The sequence below is a fragment of the Nelusetta ayraudi genome, unplaced genomic scaffold (genome assembly GCF_046127955.1).
Source record: "Nelusetta ayraudi isolate G7.1 ecotype Tasmania unplaced genomic scaffold, CSIRO-AGI_Nayr_v1 ptg000011l, whole genome shotgun sequence".
NCBI lineage: Eukaryota > Metazoa > Chordata > Actinopteri > Tetraodontiformes > Monacanthidae > Nelusetta > Nelusetta ayraudi.
The window spans coordinates 19,120,024-19,142,751 of record NW_027466061.1 but is presented as its reverse complement, the minus strand read 5'-3'; the positions used below and the strand labels follow the sequence as shown (position 1 = coordinate 19,142,751).

At 42.1% G+C, this 22,728-nt stretch overlaps 1 protein-coding gene across 1 annotated transcript in view; it reads right to left on the bottom strand.

The window, feature by feature from the left end:
• The window catches only part of b4galt2 (UDP-Gal:betaGlcNAc beta 1,4- galactosyltransferase, polypeptide 2), a 123,509-nt gene that overhangs the window by 9,808 nt on the left and 90,973 nt on the right, over window positions 1-22,728 (bottom strand). Inside the window, exons 5-6 of the mRNA XM_076021685.1 lie at window positions 17,287-17,409; window positions 1,512-1,616 (exon numbers count right to left, since the gene is read on the bottom strand). Of these exons, the coding sequence (XP_075877800.1) occupies window positions 1,512-1,616; window positions 17,287-17,409 (228 nt within the window). The remainder of the gene's footprint in view (window positions 1-1,511; window positions 1,617-17,286; window positions 17,410-22,728) is intronic.

Here is a 22,728-nt window from a genome sequence, read left to right as displayed (position 1 = left end):
ATTGATTCATTGACTTCTTTTAGATCATGTGCTTTCTTATTTTTAAGGAGTCGAATCAGTACTTTCAGAACTTTTACCAAAGTATTCTTTTTTACACAAGAATCCTTACTTCTACTTAGTAAGTACAGAATGTGAATACTTCCGCCAGCTATAGTGTACAATGGCGTTTCAGTGAGCTAAAGCGACACCTTGTAGTCATTTTCATCTAAATCCAGGACCATGTTTTGAAGAATGCTGTGGCAAGTGAAAAATCATGCCTTTTATTATTTATGCTACAGGTACTTGCATTCCAGAAGGCATCCTTATGAATCATTTACCATATCTGAATGGTGGATGAAGTATTTCCTAAGGGACAGGAAACTGGTTTCTTCCTTGAAACCTTGAGAATATTTTTCTGTTTTTACGCTGTAAATTTCCGAGTAGACTGAGATCCTTAATAAGGCAGTGGTGATTATTAAGAGTTTGGACAGCAAAAAGCTGGTATAGTTCATAGTTTTCCTTTGCTGACTAAATGATGGGTTTTACGACTTCATTTCTGACCCACTTTTCTGGATTTTGAGCTGTTGAGGGCCAACAAAAGATAAGTACAGGAAGTGTATGAATAGAAATACTTGAGGGAAAAAGGGAGGATTAAATAAATCCAGAAAGATTCTAAGACATTGTGATACAGTGATAAAGGTAGCACATTGTGCCAATTTAAATCGGAATTTCTGTCACTCTGCCCTCCAGTAGAGCAGCCTTGCATGAAAATTAAAATATCTCAGCAGCAAACAGCACATGCAGCCCTTTGTTAACTGCCAGTTTTATCTCCCTGGCACAACCGATGATTTACTTTCTCTGCTATATTTGGCAGGGGACAAATAAACAAACAAAACCTTGCCTGGTGTTGCCACAGACCTGGGACAGGTACCAGTGCCCTTTGTGACTTCGAGACAGATTGCCAAAATTGCGCGTTTCAAGAGCACACTGAGAAGAAGATCAAGTAAAACAAATAAGTGATGGATTCTCCTCTTTCCTGGGTTGAGAGTGGTGAGAAACCACCTGGGAGGTGAGAAAGCAAGATTGCAGGTTGTCAAAGTCAAATGGACCTGCAAGTCCTGAAGTGGCATCGTGAAACTGTGTGTATTCCACTGCATTAAAACCATAAAAATCAACAAGTTCTTCTAAAATAAAGCCCGAATATAACACTATCACATCAAATGTTTTGTGGCTTTTATCATCAACCTGTGAAACATGAGAATCAAGGCAGATAATGAGGGCCTTAGAGAAATGATAACACACTAGCTTGCATATGAGTGCTGGTCTTCTGCCGTGTATGTTCCACCATATTTCTCTGTGGCTAACACTAATAATAAGGGCATGTGATTGATAGTGCAATGCTGCATAATCAAAACTCTCTCCAACGGAGACAGAAACGGTGGCCAGAATCATCTGTGTAATTGTGAGGCAACAGCGGCGCGGATCGATAGGAAAGCGGAGCCGGGGAGCAGCTCCGGACACTGACGCAGTACCTCTGTGGGTTGGGCTCGTTGTGTTTGTCTCTCTCATGTTTAATCATTCTGTAGCGGCCGATGCGTACGTCTGGCCTGGACACCTTCATCCCGTTCAGCGTGATCCTGAAAGACACAGAAAAACAAGAGCCCTGAGATAAAGAGTGTGGGGAGGAAATGGAGAGGGAAGGGCAGAGAAAGGCAGAGGATTAGAGCATCTGCAGTGAGGATTCACACGGAAAGCAGGTTGGACTCATCAACCGTTGTTTTCACAAACGTTCATGATCCCCCCCATCATCATCTTTTAATCTTCTATGACAACATTTGAGGGAAGAGAAAGGCACGCCTGCATGCCGAGTTCAAAGTGCCACAGCCGACTGGGATCATGTGACAAATAAAAAAGGAAGTTTGCTGCCAACAAACTTACCAGGCTACTGCCGCAGGCTAACACTGTCATAATGCATTTTTATCCTCAGTTTACAAGGATAAACCTTGTGCTTAATAAAGAACCTTGTACTTAATAAAGGTTCACCTGCATGTCTGTCTGCATTTACTGTGTATATTGCTTGTGCTGACAAAAGAGGTGCTTCTAGATAACATTAAATTATAAATGAATAAAACAAGACCTTTGGCCAAATATGATCGGGCGATGTCATGTATTTGGTACTGACGTAAGGTCGCAGGAGCGAATCGATGCTGAGCAATGTCAAAACTGTCAAAGTCCAATCAGCTTCCTTTTCACTGTGACGAAACCAGGAAGGGGTATCGCTAGCTGCCCTCAAAAGCACATGTTGGAGATGGAGAGAAGGAGAAGAAATGAATGTGAGACATGGTGCAGCTGAAGAGATTCCCCTGTGCTGCAGCAGTGGCAGTTTTTTATCACAACTGGGTGACATTTTCACATTAAAAATAGAACAAACAGCAGCACCAAAGGATTTTTCTCAGAGAAAAAATATTTGTTTTGATTTATCGCTGACTGGCCGTGCTGGGAGTTGAGTGAAGCACTACAACACATCATGGCACATCATGCAACACCCCCACCCCCTTCCCCATGTTGCCCCTTTCACCCACAGAACACAGCTTTCTAAGCTGTCCCACTTGAAAAAAGCAAAACAAAACTCATCCAATCATTTTTCAAGCTCTCCTATGGGCTCTGTGTCAGTTGAGATAAACCCATAGGCTTCAGGATGAATTCAGCCTGGTGTATTAAGTTACACATGTACCTGCATGTCAGTGTAGAACCATCGTATAGTAACTAACAGAGAGATTTGTCAAAAGCAAGGACACTCTTCACTCAGCTTGTGGCTGACAGCAGCGAATAACAGCAAACCCAAGTAACTTGAACTCACGAGACATGAACGTTGCAATCCAATCCAATCAGTTTCCATTTATGCGAGCCAACTCTAATCCTGTAAACAACCACAAAGATAACAGGATCACTTGTTAGTGACCCCGGCTGAGGTCACGGCTGCTTTGACATTTGATCAAATCAATGTTTGTGTTAAATGTATATTTCTGACAAGGTGCTCCAAATGTATTGATTTAACAAGCATTAAAGAGGAGGAGGTCAAGGGGGGAAAAGGAGAAGCAGGAGGTGGCGAAGGATGATGATGATGATAAGGAGGAGCAGGAGGTGGAGGAGGAGCAGGAGGAGGGGAATTCAGATCCTTGACCTCAAGAATTGGAAAAGTTTTACTTTACTGACTTCACTTTTCTCAAGGAATTTTATTAACCAGTTGCGTTATTTCACAATGCAGTGGGGAGTTTGTTTGTCCACTATATGAGCTCTTTTAATTCACACTATAAATGAGTTATGAATACTGCATAAAGATGCCTAGCAGTGAAGGACAATTCCTCAGTTACTAAGGTGGATAAATTCAGGGCAGCCTGCGCACAGTCAGCAAATTCACCCCATAAACAACGAATGGCGCCGTGCTCGTTACGTTGGGGAACACGGCGCACTGCTCGGTGCACGGCTCAGAGGTAAATCATAACAATCCCTGTGCACGGGGTGTATTGCAAAAAGAGCTGCGCAAAAACAAATAAACAAAGAGAAAAGCCTCTCAACTCTGAGAAAAGTCCAAAGAAAGGAAATGGTCAACCATCTTCCTGAGCGTGTGCGGTCGGACTGCAGCCGGAGAAGATATTGGTGCTTGGAAAAATATAGTGCGAGATCAGGACTCGGATATTGAGCGGTGCTGCTTTACTATCGCTGTGATGCAACACAAGGGCAAGCGTGTTGGAGGGTTCTGACTAATGCGACGGCAAATGGTGTGCAGGAAACAAACAAAATAAGCGATTGGTTCTGCACAAAGGCTGGCACTGGCCTAAATGCTGACGGAAGCACTGATATTCCAGCTTTGGCTATGCCTGTGCATGCGCATTATTATATATATATTTTTTTATTCATCGCACAGGCGTCGACATCTTAGAGAGCAGCCATGCCTGTTATTGTTTCTCAACAACACCTCGTCTTCCCGGCACTTCCAGTTCCACCTCATTTGTCTTAACTCCTCAGCTCCTCTTTCCTTTCACATCCTCCCTCTTTCTCCCGCAAAAGCGTAATAGAACCACCTCACGGGCAACTTCATGTTTTATTCTTTGTGGTTTAGCCAAATGGATCAGTTTGATTTCACGCGAGCGATGACTGGCTCTTTTTTTTTTAGTGTTGACTGATGGCTCGCAAAAACGATCTGAACCGCGGCTCTGCGGCAAAAGAGTGCAAGCGATGCGTTCCGTTGAAAAAAAAAATCTAAAATAAGCTGTGACGTTGAATGCAACAAAGCCAGTAGTATTATTTGTGACATCAAACAACATTGGCTGAACATACAGTATGATGCAGCCGTGCTTTAATAGCACTTGTGTAAAGGCACGAAAGGAATACAACTGCAGTGACACTTGATGGATTCTATTTTGTCGAGCACAGCTTCGTGTGTTGTTTGACTTAACTGCTAGTAAATGGTGACACGAATGTTTATAACAAAATCAAATCAAATCAAAGTCCATTCCAGAGAAAATAAGCTTAAGGTTGTTGTTTTCTTAGATAAAAGAATAATAGTCAGAAGAGATTTAGCATCTAATGGATGGAAGTAAGCTGCAAACAATGACAATGTTAAAGTCCATGTTTCCCCATCTCTCATCTTTCTTGAACCATCTGATGAGAGAAGGATGAACAAAAAAGGAATACAAATGAAACCCCAACGGAGGAGGTTTCTTTTAAACGGGCTTTAATAAGGTCTGATCTTCAAACCAGCCGCCCTCTCCTGAGGTGTTTATCCAATAATGCCCCTCAATAATCTCTTTCTGTGAAAGTCTCACAAAGATTTATAGCATACAGCTCAAAAGGCTCATTGGAATCACAAATGTTTTCCATCCGCAACGAGTGACTGCAGGGAATTGCAAAAGTGTCTTTCTCAGTGTCCTTATGGTTAACTTCACTCAGTAAATATTTGCTGCTTACCAAAACATCAAAGAAAGAAATGCAGTCCACCATGATACATGATGTTCACTGAATTTATTCCATCTGTAAATTCATGAAGGTATGACATTCTGAATAAAGGGCCACCCCCACCCCCCACCCCGCCACGAAAAAAATCAACACAAAAATCAATTGACAAACTTCGGATTCATGGTTGTATGGAACATAACATGCATCATGTGGAGCCAATGATGAGCCAATTGTTGAGCCCTGATGCTGAACTTGAAATAAATATTGTTTTGTCTTCCTGTCCCTTAAAGCTACCAGACACTCGGTGGAGGATTCCTGATTCCTTTCTTTGAGTCCTTGGCAGCCTTTCAACTAGTTGAAAAGATTTTGCATGAATTAAGAGAACTGAGAGAGCAGCTCCATAAATGACCTGTCCCCTAATTTGATGAGACAACCTGGAGGACTTAACAAGTCTTTGAAGTGTATATATAACAGGTTGTCCTGGCTTATCTTTAAAATAAATTTGATTTGTATTCATAATCATAGAACTGTCATCTTTCAAGACACTTGAGTGTCTTTAAATCTTAAAGGATTTAAACTCCTATCTATCTATCTATCTATCTATCTATCTATCTATCTATCTATCTATCTATCTATCTATCTCTCTGCATATACATACGCACACCTTTGTATATATATATTTATATACACTTAGATAAAAATAAAACAAAAAACAAAACCTCAGAACAAAGCCTTCTGCCTCCAAAAGCTCATTACCACGTTAGGAGCAGAACTCTGAAGAAGCCCTGAATAAATTTGTCGGGAAGTGAAATAGCACCTCTGTGCCTCCGTCTCAAGTTTCAGTTGCTGACTTGGCACGCATGCTTTTGCTCAGCGTGTGCACACGAGAGCATGCATTTGCATAGTTCAGACATTTATTATGCCGCACGTGGTGTGAATGTTTAAAGATGTCTGGATTTGAAGTTCAATGTCTGGGAAAAATATGAGTAGAACGTATCAAGATTAAATATAGGGTTTATATAGTTGCAAGGGCATTTACCAGATCCCTGAGACTCTGTTTTCCCATGCAATTCATCTTGATTTTATTTTGAATTTCCCAAAACGGCCAACCCAATTTCTTTCTCAGGTAGATCAGAAGGGATCAGCCATAAGCTGCTGGGCCTCAGCTTTTTGGAGAGAGGCAGCCGTGAGTTCTCACAGTTGAGTGGCCACTGAATATTGCACGAGAGCAATAGTATTCATGACTTGGAGTCGACGACCAGTTCTCAGCTGGTTTGGCCTGGTGTGGTTACAAGAGGAGATGTGGAGGAGTGAAACAGCGACTTTGCATCCCTGCAAAAGGGACATTTCCTCTCTGCTGCTGGTTTCTTCACGCTGCACATAATTTAAATAGTGAAGTGGAGGCGCACATCATTTTCCTCTCCGTCGTTCTCTCTCGCACTCTCTCAGCACCAAAACCACATTTCCATCAGTGGAAATGTTTTCAGATGCAAGTTGATAATAATTATTTGGACATGTATTCATTTTCTCCCACAGTTTCAAGCAAAACAAAGGTTGCATTTACGGTAAACATTTCAGCTTTTGTTCGTGCGGCTATATTTTCGCATGTCCTCACAGAGGCTAATGCGTAGCCACTTCATTAATGCATGCTGTAGTAATAATCACTGGTTGAGCACGTCAAGTGTTAAGAAGGTGAGAGGATGATGAGTCAAACACTCTCCAGATGATTGTATTACAATTATATTTATGGCTGTTTACAATGTGAGAAAAACACAATCAGCTACAATTTCTCTTCACCACACCAGAGAAAACAACACCGACTTGCTCACCCTGGATCAGATCACTTACGGTTACTTTCGCTTTTATCAAAATTGTGTGATATCTTTAACGTCTCTCTTTCACAAACTGTCCTGTATGCTTGACTCGTTGCCACAGAGATTTTGTGAATGTGTGATATAAAGAAGATACAACTAGTTTTTTAAGGTTTTGTTTTTAAGAACAAATTTTTGAATATGTTTTTCTGAAAATGCGTCCTGTACAGTTTCATTGTGTCTTATGATCGTTAAAATAACTGGATATCTTTTTTTCTGAAGAGCTAAAGAGTTTATTGTTCGGTGCCGCATCACTGGCTTTGGGAATAATAAAAAAATGTATATAAAAATGGGAAAAATACAGGGCCTGTGACCTTAAAGTGGAAAGACAGAAGAGAAGTTCGGATGAAGTCTGGGTAAAATCAATATGTTCAAACAAAAAAACATGATAGTGGCCCGCACCTTCCACCAACAAGTGGCTAATTTGATTGTAAAGAAACTTCAAGGCACTCACCCACTATCCAATTGTTTTGGAGTTGGAGCTGAAGCTTCAGGATTCATATGGATGTGTCGCCAAGGGTTTTCTACAACATGAGGCACATTCTTTCTGCGCAGCTAACGTGTGACATGCACATTGTCCCAGGCTGCGCTGTCCCAAAGTGGCAAGCATTGATCCAACATTGGTCTAAACAGCAAAGTCAACCATTTATCAAAAAGAGCAAACAATGCAAGCGTGTTGAACGAGAATTTAACATCTTTACTTGAACACACACAAACCGGCTGGCTTTTCAGTCACTGGGAATAAAAGTGGGAAATGTGGCACCTCAGTCTGCTCATGCCAACATGCAGATGAGTGACTCTGTTGCACCGGTGATCTATTTGCACGGTGAAATGACTCAGAGTGGTTTAAAAGCATGTGTACCCACTTCCCAGAGAGGGACGTGTTAAAGAGGCCGAGGCCAACTAGACTGTGATACTTTAAACATTTCCAGTCTTGTCAAACACTGATTGATTAAGCATAGGAGAATATTGGAGGAGGACCTTCAAACATACATCAGAGTGTGTTTGCTCGTGTAAAACATTCTTCTACCTTTCAAAAACCCTCTTTGAGAGTCTTAACACTATTTTAGAGAGCAGGCAGCATCTCATCTTATCATCAGTCAAAATGACACTTGATGATTAAATCACAGTCTGAGGTTCATTACAAAAAGGGGCTCACACAGACAGACAGACTCAACGCTCATCACTCAAAAAACTAAAAAAAAAAAAAAGCAGCATATTTTATAGTTTTGTAGGAAACAAAATAAACACACACTTCAGCTGTGACCTTGAAGAGCTGCTGATGCCTCCTGCTACACATACATACAGTATGTGTGAGTGTGTATCTGTATGGTACTAAACTGTTTCACTCATCAACTGGCCTCGCTTTATACATATGGACAGAACTGTGTCCTTGGACTAAAACTTCAGATGCGGCACAAACACACACATAGTCCTACAACACATCAGTGGAGTCATTATTGTTCACAGCTCTGACAGGCGCTGGGCAATAACACAGCATGACATCGTGACATGAATATTATCCAAGGGGAAAGGACACGGAGGATCTTCACAGTTGACAGATTAAGCCAGGACATCGGACAGAGTCCCATGGTAACGCACAGCAGGTGGGCCGTTGCACTAAAATGTCCCACCGTGTGGACCTTTAAGTATTTTCTGGCCATTCTGTCCAACACTGTTGGATTTTGATTATTTTTATTTTTATTTTTATTCATGTATTTTTTTGCCACAGCAAGATAACAGTAAATACCTCAGATCTTGGGCCAGCTAAGATTCAGCTAACATTTCCCACCGCTGGTGCTTTACTTGTGCTGAATTTTATGTCAAAATGTGTGTGACAAAAGTGACGTCAAGCAACTTTTTATGAAGCCTTTTCCCCCCTTAATCCTTCCTAAGCTCTTCCTGTAGTTGTGGAGCGAACCTTATTAACATTAAAAGCAGAATAAGGTATTTAAGAGAAGTCTTCTTTTTTTTTTACTTAGTTAATCCTAACAATTTTCTACACGACTAGTGAGGAAGTTAATTCATGTGCCATTGCTTTTATCCAGGTCAACTAGCATGCTTAAGATGTTAAATTTGGAGGGCGAAAGGACAAACAGCGAGAGCCAATCCCAGCTGTCTTCAGGAGAAGGCGGAGTTACACCATTGCCAAGTCACCAGTTTATCGCAGGGCCACATACAGAGACAAACAACCACTCACATTATCTCCTGAGGCCAATTCGACCCAGCTGAACGCCCATATAATCGATTTTTTTTCCCAACAGTTTGTCTGATTGCCCTACTGAATTATCTATGGTGCAGGCAAATATAGCAATTACCAGGCAGCTGCTCTGTATATTCCCAGCAAGAACTCATGTCAGACCATTGAATGATAATTTGGATGAAATGTTTGAAAAAAAAAGAAGAAAAAAAAAGCTCATAATAACAACTCAAATGAAAGCCAGAAAAATTAAGAAATGCCACCATCAAGTTGTTGTGCTTAAAGGAGGCGGAGCAGGGTGTCAGGTTGATGCTTTTGGCCCAAACATTACTACTTCCACTGCGTTGGAGAGACAGACAGCATTGCAGCAGCCGCGGATGGCGACAAAGCCTTTGGACTGATGAGCCGACAACACCAGAGCGCACCAAACAGACAACAACTGAATAACCTCCCCCTTTCTTCTTCTTCAGTGGTGCCATCGCATCGGATTGAGAAGCGGGAAGACGGCTGTGCACCTCCTGCTCATCTCAGTGAACCGACTGCAAATATTTACACAGCGGTGGTGGACAGAAACTCACACAAGCGATTGACTCAAAGGGAACTCAGCTCAGAGCAAGAAGTTCATCGAGTCAAATGATGATTGTTGTTATGTGGGATTAAACTGTAAACTTACTTTCCTTCAGCAAATGTCCTCCCAGATATTTCTTTGCTCAGCATCGTCACCTTGAGAAGGCGCATCAGACATCGCTGTGTTCATTCCATTGTGCTTCAGAAAATAAATTGTTTAAAGCACAATGACCAAATCTGAGACTTATTGTTCGACAACATTGTCCTTGTGTGTTTACACAGTCTCTCAACAATTATCAATACAGACACAGGTATTCAGAGGCTGACGGGAGGAGAAAAAAGTATGGTGGAGAAAAAAAAAAAATCCACTACGAAAAACAAAACAAAAAAAACACCACAGAATTCTTTTGGGGAGCCGGGAAAAAGCAACGCAGATGCCAAAAATAGAAACAGCATCATAAAGTGCAGCGCAAAGTAATTTTTAGAGGCTGTGATGTGCTACAAGATTAGTATAATTATCTTTGACATCTTCATGATAACCGTTACTAATAAATTAATCTTGAAAAGATCTTACAGTTACCCTTGGCTGTCGTGTGCTCACTTCCCTGTTAGACAGCCACGTTATTCCAACCTGCTTCAATCACAGGAAAAGCTCAAACACTTCCAAAAACCTTATGATGGATTATCTCCCAAACTGATTAAAAAACTCCAAATTTTATGAGGCTCAGTGAGGATAGGACTCTCCACCCTCCCTTCCCCCAGACAGATTCACCCACCATGCAGCACCAGTTTGATTGGATTAATCAGGAGTTTCTCCAGGTCTCCTCTTCTATTCCCACCAGTGTAGTTAATTGCATTAGAGCAATGGAGTGGAGGAGAAATGGTGATCTAAAATCTTGTGTCCTGCCTCCGCTCCCTTCTGCCAGCAGATATGAGATGGTAGAGGAGGAGGAGGAGGAGGAGGATGTGTGGGTGGTAATGACGGCGGTGTGTTGGGGACTGTAAGATGCCCCATGGAGGCAAGAGCGACTGAATAGTCGAGGTGTGCGGGTGAGAGCAGGAAATGAGTCAAGACGCAGCAGAGACACATCTGTCTGCAACTTCCGCACGGACGTCCAGCACAACAGCCTCTGCATCGTGACAGGAGGACATAAGCCGACCAATAACCAGAATGAAAACCAGCCACCATGGAGAAAAATCCAAATAAACAATGTTTAAAATCCTGAGAGGGAAATATATCTTGAAAATAAGGAGGAAATGTCTTCTGCCCTTTGCCCATGAATAAACACATGTCCCATTTTAATACGCTGCCCTGTTTCTTTGAACTATTTGCTGAAGTTAATATTTGAAGTCACATTTTAACAGTCCACAGTTCAAAAAAGGATGATATTTCATAGTCTCAAAAGCAGCTTAAAAAAACGTTATTGCAACTCTGTGCATTTTGACAAAATGCTTCACTCCTTCATATAAAGAACCGCATCAAACCATTTTTTTTTTTAAATGAAACAAAAAAAAAACAATCTTTCATTGTTTATGCCAATGGGATGAAGGCTGAAAAATTCCCCTGCAAGCAGAGATTGTTTTGCTTCTTCAATCTTGATGTTTTAATGATCGGAAGGTTAGAAAGACGGCTTTGGTTACTTCCTGCTCGGCTGCACTCCTGCATGAGGACTTCCTGTCTAGCTGCTGGTGACTGTGGCTTTTCTGTGTGACCAGACCCTTGACTCCATGCTCCACTTCTGCCCCCTTCTCCCCTCCTCCCACCATCTCTTCAGTCCACTTCATGCACTTATACCCTCTAATTTTCTTCCTGAGCATCTTCTCTATTTCCCGGCATGCCTTTGCCCTCTTTCTATTAGTGCCCCTGTTATTACTGTGCCCTCTGACACTGAGGGGGCGCACAATATAACTGCAAAGGTACACTGCAGAGTAAAAAAAAACTTTAAAAGATTTAGCCCTGTGTGGATAAAAACTCACCTGAAATTCCACACATCTCACATCTCTGAATGGGTTTCACAGAGCAACAGAGAAATCATCCCATAGCTCAGAAGTTCCCACCGCATTCACTGACGTATTCTGTTAGAAGACAGCGTCAGTGGGTTTATTTACATATGTTTTCTTGTGTACTTACAGATTTTGTATGATGGTTATTCAGGACGGAAATACAGCAATTTAGACACCTCACAGCTAGAAAGTTGAGGGTTTGATCCCCAAGTCTAAACTGCAAATTTGGTGAATTTAGCAACTCTAAATTGGATGTAGGATTGAGAGCACTTGAATGGTTGTTTTTCTTTCTATGTGTCCCTGTGATACAAACTTGTCCAGGGTGTAACATTTTGAATGTAGAGATCCATAATGGCACAGAAGGCACCCCTTTTCACAAAACATGTCAAACTGGTCACACTGAGTGCAGGCGGTAGTGATAGAAGGTGGATGGATGGATAATTAACATCCACGAAAAGGTGTGAATAAAAGAATGAATGACAATCCGACTGTGAGAAGGCAATGCTTATTTCTTGCATCAAGGGACATTTACCCAAACCTCGGCGTGACAAATAATCGTGTCGCTCAATCTCAGCCGGTGTGTGGAGAGGACGTCATGTCTGTCACAATAGCAGCATCAGCAACAAAACAATGCTGGACACGCTTATTATCTTTGTTTCAACACTCGGGACGCAAATTAAAGAAACAACCATCTTTAAGACAACTCAAGTGTCAAGATCGTTTGGACAGGCTGCTGTTCCATCCACACAGAACAGCCTCAAACTCCCCCTGCTACATACTAGAATACTGGCGGTACAGGCTGTAGGACAGGCCTCCTGTCTGCATCCAAAGCTGTCAGACTGCCAAATAATGCCTATCAATTCATTTTCTCTGTTTTGTTGCAAAATGTATGCCCTCATTGCCTTCATGCTTCAACAGTGTTCATGTAGGAAACATCCAACTAACAAATCCACTCAGGGGATGACATACAGCATATAACGCACGCCTTTGCCAGTACATTGTGTCTATTTTGAATTATAAGAGCGCTGCAGCATGTGGGTTTGATAGAATCAGTATAATTAAACATATGGCTTACAATTGTTGGCAGCACAAAAGTGTTTAGAGGTAATGATGCAAGCTTTATAAATGACTCAGCTTTACTTATTTACTTTTTAAACAACGCTAGGAATTGACTTGCATGAATCAGCACAGAATTTTTTTTTATTATTTCAATAGCTTTGGTTAAACAGTGAATTTATGAATTCAAAACATTTCTATATCTCTTCATCTACATTACTAGTAATATAATAAAGTTGTACAAATACAATGAAAGAAAATTCAGATGACCAAAAATAACTGATTGTAGTTTCACTTTAAACCTCTTTAAGCCATCTTTTTTCCTTTCAAAACCCAAGCAAAGCTCAACAGGTCAATGCAAAAATAAATAAGCTACAACTGTGAAGACAAACTTCTGACACAAGATCTTCAAGAAGGCCTTGACTCGTCCCGAGGGCGGCAACTTGCCACAGGCTCTGGCGAGTGACTGAACGTATCTCAACTCGGGGTTTTAGCATGAGGAAGGGCAAAGAGCAAGACAGAAGCATGTGTGTGGGGATGGTGTATGTGTGTGTGTGTGTGTGCGCGCCCTGGGGACAGGTGCTGTCTTTGCCTCGGGCTACTGATGCTTGTTCAGGGTGAGAGGACGGTGAAGGAGAAAACCTGTCCCCACTCTTCGCTACTCTCTCTATACCATCCAACAACTTTCGCAGGCAGGGGCTGGGAGGAGGCAAGCGGCGCTGGCAGTTGTGTAAGAGGCTCGGGTCCTCTTTGCCGCGGGCTTGGGCCACACTGAGTGCTGGGGACAGCTCGTTTCCCTGGGCAGGCGTCACACCAGCAGGAGCCATTTCCAGCTCGGGCTGCGCCGTCGTCTTTGGCATCAAAAAACCAGCACGGCAAAAACATAAAAAAAGAAAAGAAAAGAAAAACAAAAAAACAAGGAAAACGCTGGAGGGAAGCAAGAGAGGGACATCGGAAGAGAGATGCAGGGAGTCGGCGGAAAAACGAAGTGAGGGAGGAGAGCAGTGGGGGAGAAACTAGAGGGATGCTGCAGTTAATGCTTGTTTTCCAGCCTTCAAACGAAGAGCAGATGGAGCTCCGGCGCTGCGTTCAAGGACACGTCCATTAGACGCTCGGCTGACGGAGGCCTCGGCTGTTTCAGCGGTTCAAATACCATGAACTCTGCTTTACGGAGAGAGGGAGAGAGGGAAAAAAAAACAACTAGGAGGTTTCACGGATTGCACGGCCACTCTGATCTATATTCTCTTCTCTCCTCCAGTCAAGCGATTGTGAGTTGGAGCCGCTGCCGTAGTTTGTACTGCCCACTGAAGGCCACTGGAGGTCAATATAAGGTCTTCTGCATTTGACATCAGACCTCATTGTGTCTTTGAGCTCCAAGCTAAGATATCATGCTGACGTGTGGCTCTAATCTCACACATCCATCTGGCCAAACTCCAATCTGAAGTATTTTCAGATGCTCTTAGCATCAGCTTCTGTTTCACTATAACGGACGAACGGAGGAAGAGAGTGATGCAAGCAAGGACAAGAAGACGAGGCTTCTCAATGTTTCTGCAGGAGCAGCATTTTTATCAGACCTTGGTGGCATTTCTGCAATAAAAACACAAATAAGAGCACATCATTTGGAGGAAATTAGATTCCCCTTATCTGTGCAGAGACAGAGAGGAGAAACACTTTCAAGCTGCACTTCAAGTCAATTCAAGTGTCAAATATTGTGATGGTAGTTTCTGAGCTCTGTATACTTCAGGAGTACTGTGTAATGAATGGCACTGATTTTCAACAGAATATTTATGTATGTAATAATGTGAGAGAAACGCCGATGGTGGAAAATATCATTAGATAGCACAGTTTATTTTTTATTATTTTTATTTATTTATAAATACATAAAATAGTAAAATATATATTTTATTAATTTTTTTAATATTGACCTGGTCTGTCACCGACATCATCACATCAACCACAGGTTGTGTAGTCCAGTCTGCTGAAGGGCCTTTAACTGCACCGAAAACTGAGGCAGTTCTAGATATTATTGAAGCTCATTCTGACTTCTGCAGGGCTCCAAAAATCATCGTGAGAAAGATAAAAAAAAAAAAAACATTTGGAATGGTCTCACAGTCACGCCTGACAGCTTAGGGCAACCAATGCAATCAATCGACATGCATGTTGGGTCTCAAACTAGACAAAGAGATGGGGAAAAGAATTGCAGAGCTTACCGCAAACACAGATAAACCTCGTTGGACGTTTACACTTTCTGTACAGCACTGGCGCTCCAATGGTCATTCACGCCTTATTAATAAGACACCTGATGCTTTTATACGCGGAATAAAAGTTGCATTGCCTTCACACATCCGACAGATTAACATCTCTAATTCAACAGATCACTTAATTAAAATTCATTGTCAATCACTCCATCCTGCCACAGGCATTTTAAAGCTGACTGTTACTGTCATCTTGTTACTTGTTACTCAGCTCATCCACTCACACAACAGTGTTTTTCATTATGTGTTCCATGTGTGTTTTCAAGGGCATTTCCCTTTTGACTGCCTAGAGAAAAGCTTCAAAACAGGAATTGTGCAGAGCGAGGGGCGGTGGTGGTAGGAGGGATGGAGCAGCATAAAAACACCCAAACATTCACACTCAGATTTATTACCTTTTTTTTTGTAAAGTAATTATTTTCTAAGATTGATGTTAACATTTTTATGGACTGTTTTTATATTTCTAAATGAGAGAGAGAGGAAAGTCGAGGAAATGCAGACAGACAGTAAAGTCCCCTTTTTTATTTCATCAGATTTATGATGAAAGTCCAGATAGATTTATTCTGTCTGCACTTTTACAGGCAATAGCCTCTCAATAAAAAACGAAACAAAAAAAACAAACACTGGGTTTAACTTTATTGGAATGCACAAAATAAATGAAGTTGCCAGTGCCCGCGTGTTCTTTTCATTCAACAAGGGCACAGTCAGTGGATGTGAGAGTAAAGACGAGCCGCAGTGTAATAACATGCGACATATAGAGACTCTTGGCAGAAATAAATAAATCCCAGCATCGAAGTTTTGTCTGATATAAATTAATTGAACTGACCATCGCCGTTGACTCAGATGGCTTTTGTGTTGTTTGATCACAACAGAGGTGTGCGAAATGATTGTTTAAGAACAGGTTGATGCTTTTTGGAAAGAGGCGTCGCTGTGGAGGTCTTAGAATGCCTGATGGGTTATTCATTGCAGCTGAAGGGCCATTCGGCACTGTCCAAGAGAGGGGGGCGCAGGCGTGGCCGTTTTATTTTACTTCCAGGTCAAGCTGCCTCTCTGCAATGTTACGACACAACACATCTTCTTCTGTTTATTGGTTTATGGCAAACACTCATTTGCGAGCGACATCCTCATTAAAAGAGCGACCTTGCCTCGGGCTGCAGGCACGGCAGCGCGGGGCCCAGAGTTTAAGGACATTCCTACACGTCACCCAACACATCACAAAACCTGACGCACAAAAGAGCGCCAACAACGTGAGCGTGACTATTCAGGAGACCTCAGCGCCAGCCGTCCCCTTTTCATTTTATCGCATCTCGCCAGACGTTGCCAAACAACGGTAATCTCCTCAAAACGCTGCTGATTGACAGAGTCTATTCACTCAAATCTCCACCCCACAAATTTCCAAATGCTCCGTTTTCAGTTTGGGTATAATGGTGTTACCCTGAAAAGGGAGAGGATAAGCCTCGCAGTGTGAAGAGCGACAGCAGGACGCGAAATCATCGGATAGAGAAGCGCTGAATAGAAGTACAGTCGAGCTGCAGGTTGTTATTTTCTACACGGCTCCTGCTGTGAGTTTATTTTTAATGATTCCGTGCATGCCAAGTTCTTTGAATGCACACACGTCCTTTAATTATTATCATTTTGAAACTACCAAAAACAACTTAATTTGGTGATGTTGGCTCCATCTTGCCGCCTCTTTCAGCATCTTGTGTGACAGAGTGACATCAAGGGGAAATATGGAAAATATCAGCTGTGATTTGGGTACAATGGAAGATATATTCTTTTTTTCCTTCTTTTTTTTTACAGTAAATCATACATCTAGCAGTCCGATCATCAGTTCACCTGGTAATTAAACAATTTTCAGCCCAAACAACCATTTGAGTGGAACATAAATTGAACTAATGGGCCTGTGAGAGGTCCGGTGCCTTCCGGCAGTCGTCAGTCATATTTCTTTTCCTCCTGTCAAACAGATATTCTTCCTCTGTATCTCATCGGTTCACTTCCACAGAAATATTATAAATGAACTCTAGTGGCCCATTAAGAGCTGACTTGAAGTTCTTCAAAAAGGTTAATTTGTTTGCTAATCGCTCCTCTTCACTGAGCGATTACGATAAATCAGACACTCCACCAAGGACTTTGTCGTTACTTCCAGTCAAGAGACTCAATTTCAGCACATTTTGCACCAGCACAGGCTGAAATAATGGGCACAACTGTGTGCATGTGAATTTGAGGTGCTAGCAGGCACACAAACACAAGTCGGCGAGATGGCTTACAACGGCAGAATGTATTGAGGCCTCCAGTCCTAAAACACTATTTGGCCTTAACTTCCCTCATGGAAAATACTAAATAATGTCACTATTACCCTTTGATTCGTTCCGGTTATGCAGTGCATCCGTCCACTGACCTGTTGTAGATGTCGTCGTCCTCTCCTCCCCAGCCCCAGTATTCGTTGGGGAAGCCGTTGATCTTCAGAAACTGTTTTTTACTGAGGCCCGAGACTCCTCCAAAGTATCCCGCATAGGGCAACCTGCAGCAGCCAAGCAGAGCAACCAGGGAACAACATGAGAGGTCAACACAATACTTTGCCTTTGCGCAAATCATTGTCAAATATACTGCATTCTGCTGCTTCATATTCTATGCCTGTCTCAAAAGCTGTTTGTTACATAATGGAAACACAGTTACATATGGTATTAGTGAAACACTGTTATGCAGTGGAAACAGCTGGAAACAGCTTTGTTGCAGATCAGATTTGCATTTAAAACAAAACTATAATTGAATATTAACGACCAGCAGATATGCTAGTTTAGTATATAATTGCTGTAGCTTTAGCTTGCGAAATATTAGAACCTGATTTGTGAAAAGGAAATGGACACATATAGAAGTACAGACAATAATAGAGAATTTATTTTCAGCTAATAAAAAAAAAAACACCAAATTTTGTTATGTTCCTCTGCATTGCACTTGTCTGCAAATTGTCAGCTATGAAAGGCAGCTGGATAGCACAGACGTCTCAGGGGGTTTCAATCCATCCTGAAACTAATCAGACTGTTTTATGGCTGAAGATGCAGGAGGTGTGAGAGTGTGAAACGCCCGCTGCAAGCTGTTTTGAGAGTCCACAGAAGAGGACCAAGCGGAAGAAGTTGTGAACAATGCAGAAGAGATGAACGGGGTCATCAGAAGAAGCAGCATTTTGAACGGGATCATCTTTTGACACCGAAGGGGGGGAAAAAAAGACCCCTCGCTTTGCTGTATGGGGCTAATGTTCCATGAAACTCTGCACGACATGGCTGCTGACCACGAATGGTCTGGCTGAATTGTTTGCCCTGTCCCTTTCCAGGTGTTGCCTCCACCTTTTCAAATGCCCTCTCAGGACACTTTCACAGATGTATACTTAAGATAAACCCAAAGAATTTAGAAAATCTCACATCTTGCAACAAAATACTAAACTTGGTGCATTAAGGGGACTTCTTGTCTCACTGTGTGGTGAGATTGTTTTTTAAAGTGGATAATTTATGGGTGCTTATTCACAAAGCTCATAATCCACAATAAATATAATCCACTTAAGACATTAGAAATCATATGATACATTTAAAGTGGAGTCAAGTGCTTTTATGGAGAAAGGCCTCCGTTTTACATGAGCAGCCAAGAAGCAGGCACTGAGTGTAAGGGCCAATTCCAATTCCTCCCTTAACTCCTCAATCTCAACCCTCGCCCTTAACCCTCAATCTTTGGCCCCCAATCTTGGCCCTCAAAAATAAGTGTAAGGGCTTAGAAATGGGACACCCCTTAAGTGCAGTTACGTCTTCAGACTGTGGGGGGCGGCCTTACGCCAAAGCTACGTCCAGTCTGTCAAGAAGATGACAACAACGAAGAAGAAGGAGAAAAAGAAGAAGACGACGAAAAAGGAAGAAGCCCTCCGTCGCTACACAACGAGGTATACAAGTAACGTGAAGCCGGTCCGGCTGACAAACATCGTAAAGGAAAAAAAAAAATGTTACGCAACAACGATGTCAATAATCCATAAAAAACTCTTAAACTAATACAATAAAATGGTTTCGTAATATTTATATCTTTATTAACTAAGAAAAGCTCGCTTTTTCATCGCCATCTTTTTCGGAGATGTCTTGGCGAAAATACACAATGCCTTCTGGGTAGCCATTACTGCCAAGGGTGGTGCCGGAGAATCTCAATATTGAGGGCGATACAGCCCTTAAACTCCTCCCTCAACTTGACGTTCTTAGAATCGGGATAGCACCTGCACCTTGCGGGAGCGCGCATTTTTGAGATTGAGGGTTGAGATCGAGGGTTAAGGGAGGAATTGGAATTCACCCTAAGTTCCTGATGTCGTTAATGTCAGAAGGTTTTCAATGAAAAGGGTTCCTGAAAAACGGCAGTGCTGACTGTTGGTGACCTCACCAAGTGGTCCTATGGCTACAGAATTAATTTGTTCAATTACGCAACATGATAGCCAGCAAATGAAGCACAGAGAAGACAGAGACATGCAGACAAACACGAAACCAAACTTTATGTCAGGAAAAGGAAAGAGGAAGACGCTTTTTGAACAAACACACTGACAGTAGTCTGGTGGTTCTGGGTTAATTTTACCCGAGGGACGTCTGTCAGCTGGACGGGTCAAGAAAGCCCCCCCGCAGTCTAACCAGAGTATGTGTGTGTGTGCTCTGTAAAGTACATGTTGTCAAACATATGACAGCTCCCTGCTGAAAGATGACAAGTCAAAACTAATGAGACCATATGTTTTAGCTCGTTGTCACGGCAACAATATGGTGATTAGTGTGAAAGGCTTTGTGCATGTGCTTCTGTGTCTATGTCTATGTGCATGTGTTTTTACACGCCTAAAAATAAATGTGCAAACGTTGGACGTCTTTCTGATCACTTTGGTATTTTTATCAGTGAGTTGGGGACTGAAGATATACTTGCCTAATCTTCTTAAATGCAGCTACTGCAAAGACATAAGCTCACGCTGGACCTACTTTCTATCCTGCTAATGTAACTCTGTCATTCACAGCATTGAATATTTAATCCCCGAGGTCACTTTTTTTCCATATCTGCAAATCCTTCTGTTATTATTATGCAACTAATAGCAAAAGTCCAGTCAGTGATGCTGAGTCTCTATAACCTGCTTCAATTTGTGTTTTAAACCCTGAGCATTAAACCGGTGTAAGGAACTAGCACAATCCAATAGAGATGTTACATAGAACATCGTGATCTCGGGTCCATTACATTTTCTGATTTCTCCGATAACCACAGTGTTCTTTGCCATCCTCGTTTGCTGGGGCATTATTTCAGGTTTCCAGCAGAGATTTACTATTCTTAGACATCTAATGATCGCACGCAGCCATCCACAAAAGCTGCCCTGATGTAATTACAGGACGTAATTACAGACCAAAACACTGAAGTTTATAACATTAGCCCTCAAACTGTAATTTTATCCAGCAGGCTCTCGCAAACAAATTTCTTTTCATGCAGCCGTTTCTTTCGGCAAACGGATGCATTGTACTTAGTGCTTTTGTTTGAGGATGATGTCACTCCTTAAGACAATGTCAGCATTTACCTCCCATGGGACTGAGATCTGAACATGATCTCCACATAATGATACCATTACAGATAACAACTAACTAAGTTCTCGCACCAAACAAAGCATAATTTTCTGTAAAAATAATGTTAATTATTTCTTTGACAAGCTGCATTTTTATATTCTAACCCAATCCTTACAATGATACTATCAGACATAAATGTTTATGATTATACAACTGCAACTGGTCTTGTCAACCACTGATCTCTTTATTATTATTGCCAGGTATCAAGTTATTTCACTTCAAACCTGACTGGCTGGCTGTGAATCGTGATCAGTGTGACAGAGAAAAGTAAAGGATCAGCACCAGAGATAGTTGTACCAGATCTCTGAGCTAGCTCAACAGGCGGCAGATCATCGGCTGGTTTGAACTTGACACACCATATGGTTTATCCAATCACTCTGACTTTTTTTCTGCCTCCCCCACCGCACATGGCATCATTGAGCTTATTACCCAATGGACATGTGGAATTACTCTTGCACATCTCAGGAATGATCCATCGAGACAGAAGTGCAATGCTTAGAATGTTTTGCCAATTAGCGAGACTGATTCAGGCTGGATTCCTGATGCTGAAGCCTTTCGTTCTGTGTGCGTCTGGAGGGTTTCTCTCCAAGTACTCCAGCTTTGTCCTCTGGACCAAAGACGTGCACATTAGTCTAGGTAGGTTTGAATTTAACTGTGAATTATTGTTTGTTTTTATGTGGTCCTGTGACGTGTCCAGCGTGTAATTCGACCCGTACCTAAGAACCAGCTGGGACAGAAACAGCTTGGACAGTCTGTAGCAACCTCACAAGCCTGAGTGCAGGTAAAGCGGTGACGGCAGATGGAAGGACGGTTGGATGCTGAGTGATGACAAAGTGCAAAAAGTGAAAGCAGCTGAATGCTCAGCTCTTGCCCATGAAAAGCATATATATATATATGCTCAAATAATGTAATGCATTTCCAAGGGGCCTTTCTGGAGAGAGCTCTGGTAAAATAGAATTTGAAGATGAACTGGAGAGCTGTGAGGGGTTTGGAGGAAATGGAGTAACAGTCAGTGTGACCTGCTTTTAGCAGATTTTGCACAATCCATTCATTCATTCATCTTCTATACCCACTTATTCCTATTCAGGGTCACAGGGGTCTGCTGGAGCCTATCCCAGCTGTCCTAGGGTGAAGGCAGGGTGACACACTGGACAAGTCGCCAGTTCATCGCAGGGCCACATAGAGACAAACAACAATTCACACTCAGATGCACACCTACGGACAATTTAGAGTCTTCAATTGACCTCACATGCATGTTTTTGGAGTGTGGGAGGAAGCCGGAGAACCCGGAGAGAACCCACGCAGACACAGGGAGAACATGCAAACTCCACACAGAAAGGTCCCAGGTCCGGGCCCCGGATTTGAACCCACGACCTTCTTGCTGTGAGGTGGCAGCGCTAACCACTGTGCCACCGTGTCGCCTCCCAATTGCACAATCCATAAAAAAAATTCTCCACCACTGCCACTGTCTCAGAGAGGAGTTGTGTTCTTGTAGAACGCATACACACAAACCAGTGTTCTATGTCCTTAGTCCCTGTTGTGCTCCTTACATAAGCGTTTAAATGTTTTTGCTTTACGTTCAAAGCTTCAGAACTCCAAACAAGCACAAAAAAACAACAAAGCATCAAGGACTCAGAAGACACCCTTGGGTGTCAATTTTCTAAATGCTGTGATTTTTACATCAGCAATTAACTCCAATCAATTGAGTGACCTCCAAGTCACTCAAACCACAGAGCTTGGTACTTTTTGAAATTTTCTAGTCACTTAAACGGCTGGTGAAACGACTGCAGGCCCTCGTTTACTTTAGTTGCTAATGAGAAATCTGAAGCTTTCTAGATTTCTTTTATTGTTTATTGAGATCAGTCTTAATGAAATACGTCTCAGATAGTCACACTCACCTTTCAACTCACCAATGCTTTCAGTGATTTTAGACTACAATGGGTAGGTGTAGCACCATTATGTAAAAATACCTGCAAAATGCTCGACTCATATCTTCCAGCGCTCCTGGGGAACTGCAAAGTTCTTACAATAAACGGTGTTTTCCAACCTTTCTGAATAGTTCAGATTTCAACTCTCCAACTATCTTGCCATTCCCCAATAGACAGGCTGAATTGGGTTCCACAATCAAAGAACTCTGTTTACAGTAAAAACTGTCTGAAGTTGTGCTGAAAAAAACAAAACAAAACAACAACAAAAAAAAGACAGGGAAGAAAAAGCTTCTACAGGTT